General features: G+C 40.3%; 1 protein-coding gene and 1 long non-coding RNA gene across 2 annotated transcripts in view; one reads left to right on the top strand and one right to left on the bottom strand.

Annotated features, from left to right (window-relative positions):
- The first annotated feature begins 6,341 nt into the window (after window positions 1–6,341).
- On the top strand, window positions 6,342–7,499 carry LOC117533715. The gene is made up of 3 exons (XR_004567102.1): window positions 6,342–6,422; window positions 6,549–6,714; window positions 6,900–7,499. It is a non-coding gene; the product is annotated as an uncharacterized LOC117533715 (long non-coding RNA).
- A 2,483-nt stretch (window positions 7,500–9,982) lies between these two features.
- The window catches only part of casq1b (calsequestrin 1b), a 23,752-nt gene continuing 17,416 nt past the window's right edge, over window positions 9,983–16,318 (bottom strand). The window contains exons 4-11 of the mRNA XM_034197603.1: window positions 14,882–14,993; window positions 14,709–14,782; window positions 14,453–14,583; window positions 13,516–13,561; window positions 13,379–13,433; window positions 12,784–12,884; window positions 12,574–12,648; window positions 9,983–10,816 (exon numbers count right to left, since the gene is read on the bottom strand). Of these exons, the coding sequence (XP_034053494.1) occupies window positions 10,547–10,816; window positions 12,574–12,648; window positions 12,784–12,884; window positions 13,379–13,433; window positions 13,516–13,561; window positions 14,453–14,583; window positions 14,709–14,782; window positions 14,882–14,993 (864 nt within the window). The 3' untranslated portion in view covers window positions 9,983–10,546. The remainder of the gene's footprint in view (window positions 10,817–12,573; window positions 12,649–12,783; window positions 12,885–13,378; window positions 13,434–13,515; window positions 13,562–14,452; window positions 14,584–14,708; window positions 14,783–14,881; window positions 14,994–16,318) is intronic.

Raw genomic sequence — 16,318 nt, 5'->3', positions numbered from 1 at the left:
TTAAGAGAAAAAAAAGGAAAAAAGCATTCAAGTTGTCCCTTAAGGTTATTTTTTTATTTAAATGACAGTTCCCAACTATCCATTCTATCCAACATGGATATAGCTTCTTTTTTTCACAGCAGCATTGGATTAGTTCAGTTGTGCAGCATTGGATCAAAACAAAATAAAGCTTATCAGTGGTCCACCACAAAATAACCATGTAAACCAATTGAGTGCAGATAGTGCAGTAACAACACAAAAATAACTCTACTGGAAAGAGGTAGCTTGACTAGCTTCACAAGTTCACATTCAGTCACAAATAATAAAATTAAAATTAAAATGTGGCTTGGTGCAGAATTCTAGCCTTAAGACTAACTAGTCTAGTAATAATGCAATGAACAACAGCAGCTTAACATAACATGAATAAACAAAGTGTTATATTTCCATCTTACTGGAGTAACACAATTCAATAGTAATCAGCAGCGAACCACTTCAACACGTGTATTTCTGTGTATTCACGGCATTCATTTTGTTATTCTACAGTATTGTTGTTTTATAGTTATTTGTTAATGTAACCCAATTTGTGTTCTTTGAAATTGAAAAGGATATCGCATTGTGTTTGTTACTTTCGTTGCAGTTGTATATGTCTTAAGTGTAATTTGGCTTGGCTTCCTATTTGTGGACATGCTTTTATTTTGAAGGAGAGGTAGCGCTGTTCACAGGAAGTTGTTGTTGCTTTGGAAACAACGTGACGGAGATTAACGGAGAAAAGTAATATCTACATATAAAGACGGAGAAAGTAAACGATAACGTTTATGGTTAAGTGTTAGCACCCCCCGAAGAGGCACAAGCTCTTACGTTGATATTGGAGATTTCAATCAATTCAATTTGAAAGAAAAACGGGGGAAAAAATGAAAAAACAAACATTCGTATTAGATTGGTTGTGTTGAACGTAGCTCTGTTCTTTCCACCACGCGGAACCTCCTTCTTGCAAACATTGCATCTGGCTGTTACACTGCCTTCGCTTTCAATTTTATAATACTTCCAAACTCCTGACATTTTCTCTGTCTCGACTCCCGAGTCACCAGCTGAACGTAGCGTCTTGTTAGCTTACTGCTACTATTAGACACTGCGCCCTGTCCACTCTGTTGCCAGCTTTGAGAGAAATAAGCAACCAGGGGCCTATACTACGAAACTGGTTCAACCTAACCTGGATATGTTTGAGTTAGCCGGTTGGCCTAATCCAAAACATACGCGCTCTCGCTAAACTGTACTACGACGCGGGTTATCAAGTGGATCGCTCAAGCCAGCCGTTTCCTATCTAGTTAGGTGTTCACATGAAAGGGGTGGTATTTGGAGCATTCGACCAATCAGAAACATGGAGAAGCGTACTGACAGCGCAGCGTCATACTTCCTGAATGAAAAGTGAACTTTAATACTAGTCAAAAATGAAGAAGTTAAACTTTAAACATCCATGACTTAAACACTTTATCCAGGATAAAAGCCACATAGTCTGCACCTGCAAGGTGAATACAGCTGGCAAAAGAAAAAGTGTTTGAATGCGTACATTAACAGGTTTATGATATCACTGCCCCGTCTAAAACACGATTTGACTTTAATTACATTTGTCTCGAGTGTTTCGTCAACTTAATGTGTTGCTTAAAATAATGCTTCTGCATACAGTATGTGACACTGTGAGTGTTGCACGGCCCGATACGGCTCAGCTGACTCAGATAAGAAAATATGATACATTATGAAGTGATATGCCGCGGACTGTACTTAATGTTACTCTGATCCGGTTACTAAATGATGTGGCAGATATTTAAGTAAGCTTTCTTAACGCTAATGTTATAATAGTCAGATTGCTCTGAAGATGGGAGGTGATATTCTATTAATGTTCACGTTCACACAGTCGGTGATTTTTGCCGGCCGTTTTTCCTGTGACGGCAGCTTTTCTGTATTTCCTTTCTCCTGTAATATGACTTGATCGCTTTAAACTCCGCACACTGAGCTCTGATTGGTCAGCAGGCAGTGCTTTCACTGAGTTGAGCTCTTAGCCTGCAACCTAACCTGGTCCCGACCAGGTTAGCCGCTAAGCATAAGTTACCATGGAGATCTAGCCTGCTAAAAAGAGAACCAGCGTCGTAGGACCGGAAAGCCGGAGTTTTCCCTGAATTTAGCCGGCTAAGCGAAAATCCTGCTTCGTAGTATACCCCCCTGGTCTATAAAAGCAAGCCCAAAAGAAGCAACACACACATGATGTTGTGTACTTTTAAACCAAAACTAAGGCCTCAGGATGACTTTAAGACGTGAACATGGTCATTTTTGTTTTGTAAAATTAAATAAAATAATTTTTATAAGGATTCTTTCACACACAGTGACGTCACGAGCTACCCACAATGCAACGCGCGCCATATATATATATAAATACGCCATTTTCCTGGAGGTGCTAATATCCTGGAGGTGCTAATATAAACAGCTAGGTAAAGTAGCCAGGCAGAGCGCACTAGGTTTTTTTTCTGAATTAACGACCGAAGAAATCGCTGCATGTCTTCGGATTACATCTCTGGACTTGAGGGGTGTGCTCTAGGTCGTTACCAGCGTAAACTAGAGCTGTGTGGGTTGTCGGATTGCCCTTACAGACTGCCTGCAGATGTATGGAAAAACGACTCTCGAAAGTGGCCTTCGGTCGATTTTGGCAGCATCTACGTCTATCTTCACCAGGTGAATACCCCACTTGTCACAATAATATTATCATGCCAATGCATATATGTGGTATTTTAGAGTTGACTAGATATTGATTAAGGCAATAGACTATGATATTCTGCTTGCACCTCGTGTGAAATGGTGGATACCGAAAGTACGGTGTCGCCCTCGGCCCAAAACCCGTATGTGTGTGTGAAAGAATTCCCGATCCCCGATCTTTTTCTCCCGATACCGATCTTTTAAAAATCACGTGATCGGCTCCGATCCCCGATCACGTGATCGGATCGGGACATCTCTAGTGTTGGGGTCAAAGATTGAAAACGTCTCAGTTTTACAATGTTCTTACAAGACAGATGTATTTGAATTGTACCTTTAAACAACAACAGGGCAATTCAAAAGACTGAAGGGGTATAAGACATTTAAGAAAGTATTGCAAACAAGTAGCACAAGGCGGCTCAGAAAAAATACATAAACAAAATCATATAACATATTTCTCCCAATAATTAAAGTGTATACCAAATGTGACCGAAGTGTCAATATGTTTCTAATCAAAGATGTCTCGACTGTGAAAGCTCAAAGGACTTTAGATTTAGTTCTGACTATACAAAGAAAGAACCTGTCACCAAAGCATAATGTGAGAGTTAGCGCTCATGCAGGCCTTAGTTAACAGTTTTAACCACAACAGACAGAAACCACATTCCAGCAAAGGAAGAAGGAACCCTTAATCGTCCCACAGAGGGGACATTTACCATCATTTGACCCCCCCCTAGTGTTAGGAGCAGTGGGCTGCCTTATGTACGGAGTGCAGGGAACGGTGCCTTGCTCAGGGACACCTCTGTAGCACTTGGTCTTTCAGGGACTTGAACCGGTGACCTTTTGTGTCCCAAAACACAGACTTCTCCACCACCGCCCCAAGATAAAGTTGATGCAAGGACACAGGGTTAATCTTCTTTTGAAAGCTGACGATTACTGCCTCAGAGAAAGTTGTTTGAGAACATTATTGAGTAAGAGTGTTGTTTTGGAGCTGTTCACTGTCCTTTAGACCAAATATGGTATTCTTAGTCAAGTTGTCTGGATCCCCCTCAACCCCAATGCTGACTTCTGACAGGGAAGTTGATGGTATTATTAATAAGGAAAATCGCACTTGTGAGCATAGCAGGCAGATTGTGGGCCAATTACAGACTGACCATAAACAAGTCAAGATGTACATGTATTTTATCTAGACAAGTAATACATATCCAAAAAAAGTAGTAATTCCTGCTGGGTATTGTTTTTCACAGATCCAACAAAAAAATAATAATATTATTTTATAAGACTGTCCTTCCCGGGAAACTTTGGGGTTGTTCCCCATTACTGTGACGACTGGGAGCAATTGCCTCCCCAAATCATGGAGTTTGAATATCCTGCGGTCATGATGAGGGTAGTTGGATTGCGAAATCGACAGGTGAATTTGTTTGTCTTCTGTTGTGGTGGGAGCGTTGCACTCAACAGTTTTGGGGAATATAAAGCTAGCTGAGCCAGAAGGCAAAGATTTGAACTTTCCCATTGATCAACGTTCCAAACCCATTTTTATATATTAATAACACCCTGAAATAACCCCTTTAACCTGTTAAGCCCGAGAGACCCCGGTACCGGGGCCCTCCTGCAACATCTTGCAGGAAACAGTGCATGTTTATTTAATAAACTATGAATGTTTTATATCCATGTTACGGGAAGAAACTCATCTAACTGATCATTCTTTTTTTTTTCAAAAAAAACCCCACAATGCTAACGCTGAGCCTCTGAACTAGCAACGAGCGAAAAATGCTAACAGATGACTGCACCGAAATTCACTCACAAAACCTTATTATTTATCTTTGCTGCACATTTCAACCCATCGTTTCACATCGTGAGGGGACACAGAATCGAGGGGTACCCTCATTATCACTCAATGATACGAATTATCGGAGATTATAACAAGAACGCTAACATGGCTCACCTGTGTGGTAGTCTGGTCCAAAGTGGTCTTCAATGGCATTAAAACGATAAAAACGATGCTGAAGTTAATCCATAGGTTAATCCAATGTGTCTGTATCCCCTTGAAATGATTTCTGATAATCCATGAGCAATAAACCTGCTTTTCGGTTTTCAGATGTCAGACCTAGAGACAGCTTCACTCTCATGCAAAACTGGTAGCGCAAAGCCCCACCTTTTTGTTTTACCATGTGTGTGTGTGGGGAGATTCCCCTTTGATTCTATTGGCTCTAACGGTCAGAAAGAGATGTCAATCACCAAAATCGACCAATGGGTTCCAGAGAAACGGTAAAACCCCCATTTCCACCCAAATCACCTCAGAGGTGGAGTTTTTTTGCTAAACCTCTCTAAAAAGGTCAAATGTCACTTGTTTTGCATCAATCTTGATACAGGGTACTTATTATATGTTGTACTTTGGATTCCTAAAGCGTTTAGTCTACCTTATCCAAGGGTAGTTTTCACTATAAGTAAAAAATAATTTTTGGACGGACACTATAATTTACAGTTGTTTACTATGTTCAATCTGAATTTTCTTTAAAATAAAAAACATCTATATTGATTCTGACTATTCTACATCCAACTCACAGGTTTATCATTACTTTGAGAAAAAAAATTATTAATTTAACCCTTTTAGAAGGGAAGATATGGTCATTTGTTCTGGGAATGTCATTTTCGAGCCTGAGACCTGAAAAATAGGCTTGGGGCTGAACAATGCTAAACATCATCCGAGGCGTGTCCCATGTCTCACCTGCACCACCTCTCTAGACCTCGGCCTGGGTTTTAAACACTTTTAGGGACACTTGGTTGACTTTATTTTTAAAATATTTCCCTCCCCGTATGCCTACTACAGTAACCCGTGTATATTTTATATTTTATATTCTACATTTGAGATTTACATATTGTTTTATATCTTGCATATTTTAACATTTGGGTTGATGTGATTTTTATTACCAATACTGACTTTTAAAAGCACTTATTTTACTAAGCACTTTTATGTATTTATTTATCATTTATTTGTTCACACTAATTTTACCTGCATGCCGATTTAAAGAAAAGTCAACCTCTGTACTTTTAGCCGGATGTTTTTAACCCACTTACCAGGTCTTTTACCAGATGTTGTGGGACACAGCCTCGGACACCCCACCGGGGGAGCAGGAGTACATGTTTTAACCCCGCCGCATACACTCTGTGCTTCAGCCGCTGCTCTCTTCTATCCCTTTTATTGAAATTTCTTTATTTCATTAAAACAAATTAACACAGACCAAACAGGGTTTTTATAAACTTTTATTGGTTTTATTACAGGAGTTTTTAAATAGGTTTAAATATGGAGCGCCGCGCGTTCCCCAAAACCCTAACCCTTCCAACCATTAACAACGGTCATGGTCTTTTGGTCGTGACGGGCTCACCTCAAAGGGGCTTAGACCTCAGGAAGGAGCTCATATCTCAATGAGCTTGGGAACGCCTCGGTATTCCTCTGTAAATCTTGCTGGGGAAAGGGCCTGTTTTTCTTACCATTTTAACTACGTGACAAGGCGAGGGATAAGAGGAACCCAGTATTTGTGTGTCTTTCACGAGAACAAAGTGACTCAGCTTGTTTGAGAAGATGAAGATCAAGGCTACTTCCTCTTTAGAAACTACTAAAGCAGCTCCATCCAGCTGAGGATTCAATCGTCCAGCTGACTGATCGAAGTGGAACAGATCTCTGCTCGCTCGCCTACAAACACGTAAGTAATAAAAACATATTGAAGAATATATGTTGTGTTTTAATTGATACAATAATACAATTAATACATTATTGTATTTTCATACATTAACGTCTTACTTTTATATTTCTCGTTCTCCCGCTCTAGACAAGATGACCATCGCTGTCTTTATCATCTTCATGGCCACTCTTGCCCTTGTTGATGGTTTAACTGCTGAACAGTGTAACGGAGGCTTAAATCGGTTCAACAGCTTTCTTTGCAAGCATGTCTTCCAGGATGGTGCCATTCCAGCAGATTTGGCTGCCTGGACAGAGTGAGTTAAATGGTTAAGTCAATACGTTTATTTAGAAATGCATTTGCATAAGATGGAGATTCATATTAACTGCATTTAAAGGCAGGACTGTTTCATTTAGGTACCACACTACTGATTCAGTCATAAGTGTTGTACTTTATCAATGCCATTTACTTTGCAGTGAAACGATGATCTTGTTTATACAGGTACAGATAGGTATGGCCTCTGCAACGACTACACTAGAACTACTCAGTCCTTCACGTCGAGGACCGCCTTTGGAAAGAAGTATTTCTGTCAACTCAATACATGTAGAGGGATACAATGTGCCAGTTCCAATCCCACACACCTTTACATTGTCAATGTATTTTTCTACGCCAAAACCTGCAGGGCTACACATGTACGCACAGATGATGATTATGTGATGGTGGATTGTGAGTTAGTTGGTGAACAATGCCTTCCTACCCATTTTGTTTATTCTCGCTGGGATAATCCAAACTGGATTCGTCCACCCCCGTGTTGGAGGAGTTAAAACGTTTTTAGAGGGGTTAGAAGACATTGGAGTCCAGTTCTAAACCTCTGTCAAGCTTAGCTTAATTAGGCCTTTTTTGCTTACATGAAAACATGTTTATGTGTTCTTATGCTGCATTTTAACACCTGTTACTTATTGACCTATACTCATGGGGTAGCAAGTTCGAGTCTGTTAGTGTATTCTAGAACCCTGAAGGCAGGAGAGACTGAAAAGAGTCAAGGGAAGCTTATAAAAGTTAACAGCATTTAATTACACAAAAGATGCGGTGGTGTACAAAATGAAATGTGCGAGTGGAGGCGCTCTCCTCATCCTTCCGGTCAGTCCAGGTCAGCAGGTAGAAGAGGTCAATTCTTGGCTTGCTCTTCCTGCTGTCATCTGAGGTCTTCTCCTATTGGCCGGCGTCGTCGGGGGCGGGTCCAATGCAACTCCTGCCTTTTTCTGTTGTTAAATTATATCATTCTGGTGTCTGTGGTTATTTAAACATTCCCTGATAAACGTTATTCAGCGGTAATAAATGAGTGCTAAACCCAGTGTGCTCAGTGTACAACATCACATGTAATTTCACCTTTGATTCACGGTTTGAAAATGCAGCATTTCGCCACATGCTAATGCTAACCGGAAGTGAATAATTTTCAGAATACAATTATTAAGTTAATAGTTAGTGAACTTCCGGTTTTTCAGAATAAAACTGATTTAAATTAAATAGTGTATTTAATTCAAATTACGCCATATCAACATTGATTTTAATTTCTAACAAGTCCCACTTCAGTCAGCATGTCGTTGTGTCCCTGGGCAAGACACTTCACCCCAAATTGCTCCTGTGGGGATTGTCCACAGTACTTTAGTCGCTTTGGATAAAAGCGTCTAACAAATTACATGTAATGTAATGTAAAGTAATTATAACTTGTGGCTACATGGGATTAACATCTAGATTCTCGGCTATTTTCAATTTAATCAGAAAACTGTACACACACCTGTTTGTTGAAAGTGTATGCAAAGTGTGCATCTAGACCGGGTGACGACAATACCTATTGACGCAGCAACCACTGTAAATTATATTCTTGTTTAATTAGACTTCTTTGTTTCATTTATTCTACTCTGTATAATTGTTCTGTAGTTATTGTAGCTAAAACGGCGCTTTTGAGAGATTTTAAATCTCAGATCTGCTCAAGGGAACCTGTTACACAGGTCGCAGTGGGCACTCAAGCCTGCATTACAATACAGGCAGGGCCACTCTGCTGTCGCCCATCAGCTGTGAGAACTCAGCAATCAGGCGTCCATTTTAGGTAGCTCTTTCCTGGAACGTCAGCTTAAGCGTCAGACAGCCGAAAACTTTGACTTTACCTTTCTTCAGTTCAAGAATCTGGGTTTCACTCTCCGTCAGCCTGGTTTCAGTGACCATCAGTCTCATTTTGGTGTCCTTCAGTCTTGTTTCACTATCTTCCATCCTGGTCTCCATAACTCTTAATTTCTCTTAATTTAGGAGTTCGCATATGTCAGGAAAGCATCCCTGTGTTAATATTTAGTAGTATTACCATCCCCCTGGGCTGAAATCAGGCCGCAAAACAGCGACACAATCAGTAAAATGGTCAAACTCATCTTCAAGTTGATACAAGTCGCTCAGTCCCCTGAACTTTAAAGGATGTGATCCCTCTGGCTGCTTTAATGTAGTTTATAGGGACCTCTTAATGTTTAACATCAGTTTTGATAAAAGGGTTATTTTGCAATAAGAAAATAGTATTGACCGCATTTTCTGGCAATCCGTTAATCATTGACAGCCGAGAGAAATGTTAACAAAAACACTCTAAGTGGATTATGGTCAGGCACATAAACAGAACGCAGACTTCAGATATGACTAATGACATGCAGCACAAACAACATAAAACATTGTGTCTGCATCTAAAAAAATCATATCCCTATTTACTCTTTTCTGGAACTTATTTTGACCAAAAACACTAAAGGTGGTGTCATTGATTCCCCAAACGTTTGTATTTGCACTTAAGTTCACCAACAACTAGACCTGTGTCTGTCTACAGATGCATGAACCCTGTATTTGCCCAGTTATCTGCCCCATCATGCAATGTGCTGTGGTCAAAGGTCGGCACAATATGCTGATTTCTCTCAAGGAGAGTTAGTTTTATGTAATTTGCAACATATTACAAGTGAATTGATACCTGCATGGAAATATTAGTTCTGACACAGCTTTGAGACATAACTTCTTTACTTTCGACTACAAAACCAGTGTAATTCTTCGTCTGGGCAATACTCTGCATTATTCTACAACTGTACAGTTCTAAGCACAGATTAGTCTGAAGGGAATGACCTTGGTTTGCAGGTAGGCGACTTGGCCTGCCTTTACGAACAAAAAAAAGTCTGTCTAGACCAAATATTGTCTTCTTAGTCAAGTTGTCTGGACCCCCCTCAACCCCAATGCTGATTCTGACAGGGAAGTTGATGGTATTATTAATAAGGAAAATCACACTTGTGAGCATATCAGGCAGATCGTGGGCGACTTTTCATTTTAGAAATATCAGGGTTAGGGTTATGTTTCCCTTCAATTTGTGAGGAAACAAAGTAACTAAATAGTTAAGTCTATTCATTAGCTGTACAACTGTAAAAGTAAGTAAGTTGCATATTGATTTAATTTAATTCCTGAATAATACAACACATAAATGTATGGTTAAACTGAATTACCCACATAGCACACACACATATAAAAAGTAATGCTTTTCCCATAGAAAGGACAACAACAAACAACAATGGTTTTAAAATATTTTCAACTTTCATTTTTAATATGAGAGCAGAAAACAATTTATTTTGTATTTTTTTCATTTTCCGGTTTCTTAATAGTTTCCAAGATTGTAATAATCTTAAGACTGTCCAGTGAGTTTAGGTTTAATCACTTTGAAAATAGTACAAGTGAGCTTTTGTTTCTTCTCTTCATCAAGTAGAAAACATGACATTGAATCAGGGTATCAGTAAGTTGGAGAAATTGGGAAATGTCAGGAAGGTTATCCTCTGTTAGCCTCCTAGCTCGCATTCATTATGAACCACAGAGGTGAGATATTAGCATTTTAAACAGTAACAGTAACATTTTAGCTGCACCCCGTTCCCTTATAGATGCAAATCCTCTGCTTCTTTAACAATCTCCTTCCCTGACTCACGGTAAAAGATTCCCATAGGGTCATTATGTTTGTCCCTTACAGAAATCCATACAGGAGGCAAACAACACAAAATGTGTTTGCTGCAAGAAAAAAACTGCCACCTTTGGGTTTCGGCCATGTTTGGCTCCGTTAAAGTAAAGTGAAAGATGGTAGTAAACATTTATTCATCATCGTCGTCATCGTCGTCGTCGTCATCATCTTCATCATCATCATCATCGTCGTCATCAACGTCGTCATCAACGTCGTCATCATCGTCATCATCGTCATCATCATCATCGTCCTCATCGTCGTCATCGTCGTCATCATCGTCTTCATCATCATCATCATCTGGGTCGATCTTTCCGGACAGAACGTCTTCGATCCACTGCTCGAGCTCGTCAGCTGTGGGCATGTCGTCCTGATCGTCCATTTCCATCCACACGCTGTCAGCCTGCCAATGATAGTCACAGTATATGTAAAATAGCCCCCTTTAAATAGTGACTTAGGTTGATTGTACATATCGTATCATATACATATTAATAAACCTTTATCGCAATTCAAAACGTTTGTGTTTTTACAGTGTACTAAATAGTTGAATAGTATTGTTTACAGGTTGTTCATGATTACAAAAAAGGGCCATCTCTTTAGATAAGTCGCTGCTAAAGGTAGCTTCAAGGTCACCTATTATGCAAAATCCACTTTTTCATTTATTTTCTACATCAACATGTGTCCCCTCTTCTTCATGTCTCTTCTACATCAACATGTGTCCCCTCTTCTTCATGTCTCTTCTACATCAACATGTGTCCCCTCTTCTTCATGTCTCTTCTACATCAACATGTGTCCCCTTCTTCTTCATGTCTCTTCTACATCAACATGTGTCCCCTCTTCTTCATGTCTCTTCTACATCAACATGTGTCCCCTCTTCTTCATGTCTCTTCTACATCAACATGTGTCCCCTCTTCTTCATTGTCTCTTCTACATCAACATGTGTCCCCTCTTCTTCATGTCTCCTCTACATCAACATGTGTCCCCTCTTCTTCATGTCTCCTCTACTCAACATGTGTCCCCTCTTCTTCATGTCTCTTCTACATCAACATGTGTCACCTCTTCTTCATGTCTCTTCTACATCAACATGTGTCCTCCGTCTTCCTCATGCCTCCTCTACATCAACATGTGTCCCCTCTTCTTCATGTCTCCTCTACATCAACATGTGTCCCCTCTTCTTCATGTCTCTTCTACATCAACATGTGTCCCCTCTTCTTCATGTCTCTTCTACATCAACATGTGTACTCTCTTCCTCATGTCTCTTCTACATCAACATGTGTCCCCTCTTCCTCATGTCTCCTCTACATCAACATGTGTCCCCTCTTCTCCATGTCTCTTCTACATCAACATGTGTCCCCTCTTCTTCATGTCTCTTCTACATCAACATGTGTCCCCTCTTCTTCATGTCTCTTCTACAAATCAACATGTGTCCCTCTTCCTCATGTCTCCTCTACATCAACATGTGGTCCCCCTCTTCCTCATGTCTCCTCTACATCAACATGTGTCCCCTCTGCTTTATGTTTCTCCTACATCAACATGTGTCCCCTCTTCTTCATGTCTCTTCTACATCAACATGTGTCCCCTCTTCCTCATGTCTCCTCTACATCAACATGTGTCCCCTCTTCCTCATGTCTCCTCTACATCAACATGTGTCCCCTCTTCTTTATGTCTCTTCTACATCAACATGTGTCCCCTCTTCTTCATGTCTCTTCTACATCAACATGTGTCCCCTCTTCTTCATGTCTCTTCTACATCAACATGTGTCCCCTCTGTGTAAAGAGACTCTGAAAGTTTCAGGAACAAAGATTCTCTCTCTTTTTGTCCTGATCCATTTCTATAAAAACTGAAAATGAGCTGATCAGATTTTGGCCACTTTATGATGTCATAACTATTTTTTGGCTTGTTTAACCATTAGCCAATCAGCAACCAAGGTTTGTATATATCTGAGACCTATGATATATTGATGAAAAACAGTATAGTAGGGTTCCTTTATGAGTTTTGCTCTACTTTTTTCAATAGGATGTTTGACGATGGCACAAAGAATTTCATCAATTTTAAGTGAGAGAACACTCCGAAGCATCAGTATATTGTTCGGGAATTCAATAAAACTTGACATGAGTTAATAATTTAAGGTTTTTGAAAGGGGTAGGAGAGGTGACTTACATCCTCAACGTCTACAACTCCAATGTGAGGAGAAGAGAGGTCAATGCCGAAGGTCTTCTCCCAGTATGGCACCAGCTAAAAGAAAAGTACAGACAAATGGTAAGGTAAATGGTGCAATTCGAATTATGTTTTTTAAAACATAAAGCAACAAACACGACAGTTTAAAATGCCTGTTAGCCAATAAACAGTGCAAGTGAGAGACAGTCGTACCAGGGGGAAGTTGTCGGGGTCGATCCAGATGATGCTGAGGTTGGGGTTGTCTGTGTTCTCACGTGCCACCTCCTTCAGGATTTCCAGGAATTCAAAACCGTCTAAAGAAAAGTTCAAATGTCAAGTACGGTGTGCAAAAAAATTAGCTATATATTGGATCGTCCTGCTGATTCAATCACTATTAATAGATCATATTAATGCTAAAATAGCGTTTAAAGAGGCACTAGGGCAGTGCTTCACAAAGTGTGGTCCGCGGACCACTGCTGGTCTGTGAGCGCTCCCTAGTGGTCCGTGAGTATATTGGTAACATTTCACATTTGATATAAATAAATTTATTTAAGTTTTACGCACTCTCGCGGGAATATCTCCGCAATGGAACAAGCTTAAGTTTCACTTTCGATTGTATGATATAGCCCAGATAAGCACCTTCATCACACATGTTGCCACTTGTTTGTACAATTTCCAGGCAATTTGTAAAAAACGATGTGTTTTTGGATATTTGTGGAGTTAGGTGGTCCGCGAGTGTTTTTTTATTGGTTAAGTGGTCCTTGGTATGAAAAAGTTTGAGAAACACTGCACTAGGGTATACATGTACCTGGGTCATCTTCCTCAGCAAAGGCAACAATGTGCTCTCCGTCAATATCATCCTCCTGTGGATCCACAGAAAGAAAGATTAGACAAGGATGTTCTATATTTTCACTTGACTGAATAAATACAAGTTTTTTCTCTTACCCAGATCTCATACATGCTGTGAGGCTCGAGCTTCCTCAGTGTGGGCCTGAAACATTCAAACATCAAAGATCAAGCCATGACAACGTTAGCCTATAGCTTACCTACTAATTTTAACTGAAAAGTGTAATAATATACTGCAGTGGTGAACTGTCAGGGCCTTCAAGGTATTCAGAGAATAAATAAAACACACAAAAAATCTAATTAATTATATAAATACAATTTTATAAAAATGTAAATAAAATGAATACACGAGAATCGTATCTGTGTTGTTGATCTGTAATATTACAGTGTTACATTGATTTGTTTGTCTTTCTCGGTCCATGCACTACGTATTTCAGTGGTAGAAAAAACATGCAACCAATCAGATCTTGTTCTGGGTCTCTGGGTAGAATATCCTTCAACCAAGGTATTCTACATCCTTGATCGAATGCCCTGGCCGTTGCACTGAATGAGAGCGTACGTTTGGACTGACAGTTTGATCAACCAATCATATATTGATTTGTAACCAATGGGCGTATTCTTTCAGAGTTTCCCTCGGTTCCAGGGTGCTCTAGAAGTACCGGTTGTTCACTGGGTCGAGACAGAGGATCCAGTGTAAGTGCTACGTAGCAATTCATATGAAGTTTTATTGTTTTTTTTACGTCAAAATGACAAAAGGTAAAGATGATGTTGTTCCGGGATTGTTGTTAGTACCCTTTTTTTAAGACGATCATTCAGTGAAAAGATGGACATCCAACGCAAAGTGACTGCCTCCGTCCATCTGACCAGAACACCCACATTTTCGGGTGTCTACAGAAGGTCCAGTTGTGATAGACACGGTTCGCCACTGATGTACTGTAACTCTACGCTACCCACTTTAGCGTTAGCCGTTAGCTATTTGTCGATGTTGCTGCAAACAACTAGCATTACCTAGCCCTCCTACCACACAGGCTCTCACCTGTCATGCTGCTCGATGTATTCAACCAGCTCCGACTCGATGTAGGGTTTTCCTGGAATAGTGACGGGCTCCTCCATGAAAGGCTCATAGAAGTCGACTTCATTTAGCTTCATCTGCAGTTTCTTGGCAATCTGAAAACATGTTAAGGGAGAACAGAATCAGACAATGATTGCAATATGAACAATGTTAGCTAGCATACTGCAGAGGTTTTAACGCAAAATAATCAATTGAAATACTGCAAATAAACAATTCAAACCGTGGGGTCAAATATGGCGAAGAATTTGACAAAGGGGTGGAACTCCTCAGCAGCGTCATCAAACTCAATGTAGTCTGGACGGAGAAAAAAAGGAAATCGTCAGTTTATAGAAGCAGTTTCTTTTATAATCGTCTGTTCAAAGCTCATTGTTTGGATCATAACATTAAACCTACGAGGAGATTTCTCGCTCTTGAAATAGCCAACCAGCTTGATGACCTCATCGATGTTGTGGAAGCCCTTCAGCTCGCGCTCGTTGTCGATGACCTCCACGGGTTCCTCGATCACCTGACAAGAGACGTTTGTATCATTATTTAAAGGTCCCCTATCATACTGTTTTTCATCAATATATTATAGGTCCCAGATACAGAACATGTCTCTGATTGGCTGAAACACCAAACAGATCATTGCAACATCCCATAATCCCCTCTGTTTTTCAGCCCTGTTTCCAAAGTGCTGATTCTCTGTCTGTTACTTTAGATGAAAATAAGGAGCCCCTCCCCACGCCCCTCTGAGAGACATTTGGTTACAAAGAACTCAATGGTGCTCTAGGAGGAGATTCAGGTGATAAGGTGGGGGGGGGGGGGGTTACCGTGGTTGGTGATTGGCTAATGGTTATACAAGACAAAAAACCGTTATGACATCATAAAGTGGCCAAAATCTGATCAGCTCATTTTCAGACAGGTTTTTATAGAAATGGATCAGGACAAAAAGAGAGAGAATCTTTGTTCCTGAAACTTTCAGAAGTCTCTTTACACAGAGGGGACACATGTTTGATGTAGAGGGAACAGTGATATGAAGAGGGGACACATGTTGATGTAGAAGAGACATGAAGAGAGATAGGGGACACATGTTTGATGTAGAAGAGAGCATGAAGAAGAGGGGGACACATTTTAGAAGAGACATGAAGAAGAAGGGACACTGTTGATGTAGAAGAGACATGAAGAAGAGGGGACATGAAGAAGAGGGACACATGTTGATGTAAAGAAGACATGAAGAAGGGACACATGTAGATGTAGAAAGACATGAGAAGAGGACACATGTTGATGTAGAAGAGACATGAGGAAGAGGGGACACATGTTTGATGAATAGAAGAGACATGAAGAAGAGGGACACATGTTTTATGTAGAAGAGACATGAAGAAAAGGGACACATGTTGATGTAGAGGAGACATGAGGAAGAGGAGACATGAAGAAGAGGGGACACATGTTGATGAAGAAGAGACATGAAGAAGAGGGGACACATGTTTATGTAGAAGAGACATGAGGAAGAGGGGACACATGTTGATGTAGAAGAGACATGAAGAAGAGGAGACATGAAGAAGAGGGGACACATGTTGATGTAGAAGAGACATGAAGAAGAGGGGACACATGTTGATGAAGAAGAGACATGAAGAAGAGGGGACACATGTTTATGTAGGAAAGACATGAGAAGAGGGACACCTGTTGTAGTAGAGAGAGACATGAAGAAGAGGGACCATGTTGATGTAGAGAGACATGAAGAAGAGGGGACACAGTTGATGTAGAAGAGACATGAAGAAGAGGGGACCCTGTTGATGAAGACGAGACATGAAGAAGAGGGGACACATGTTTATGTAAAGAGACGAAATGAGG

Source organism: Gymnodraco acuticeps, unplaced genomic scaffold, assembly GCF_902827175.1.
Source record: "Gymnodraco acuticeps unplaced genomic scaffold, fGymAcu1.1, whole genome shotgun sequence".
NCBI lineage: Eukaryota > Metazoa > Chordata > Actinopteri > Perciformes > Bathydraconidae > Gymnodraco > Gymnodraco acuticeps.
This window is presented reverse-complemented; position numbering and strand designations above follow the sequence as displayed.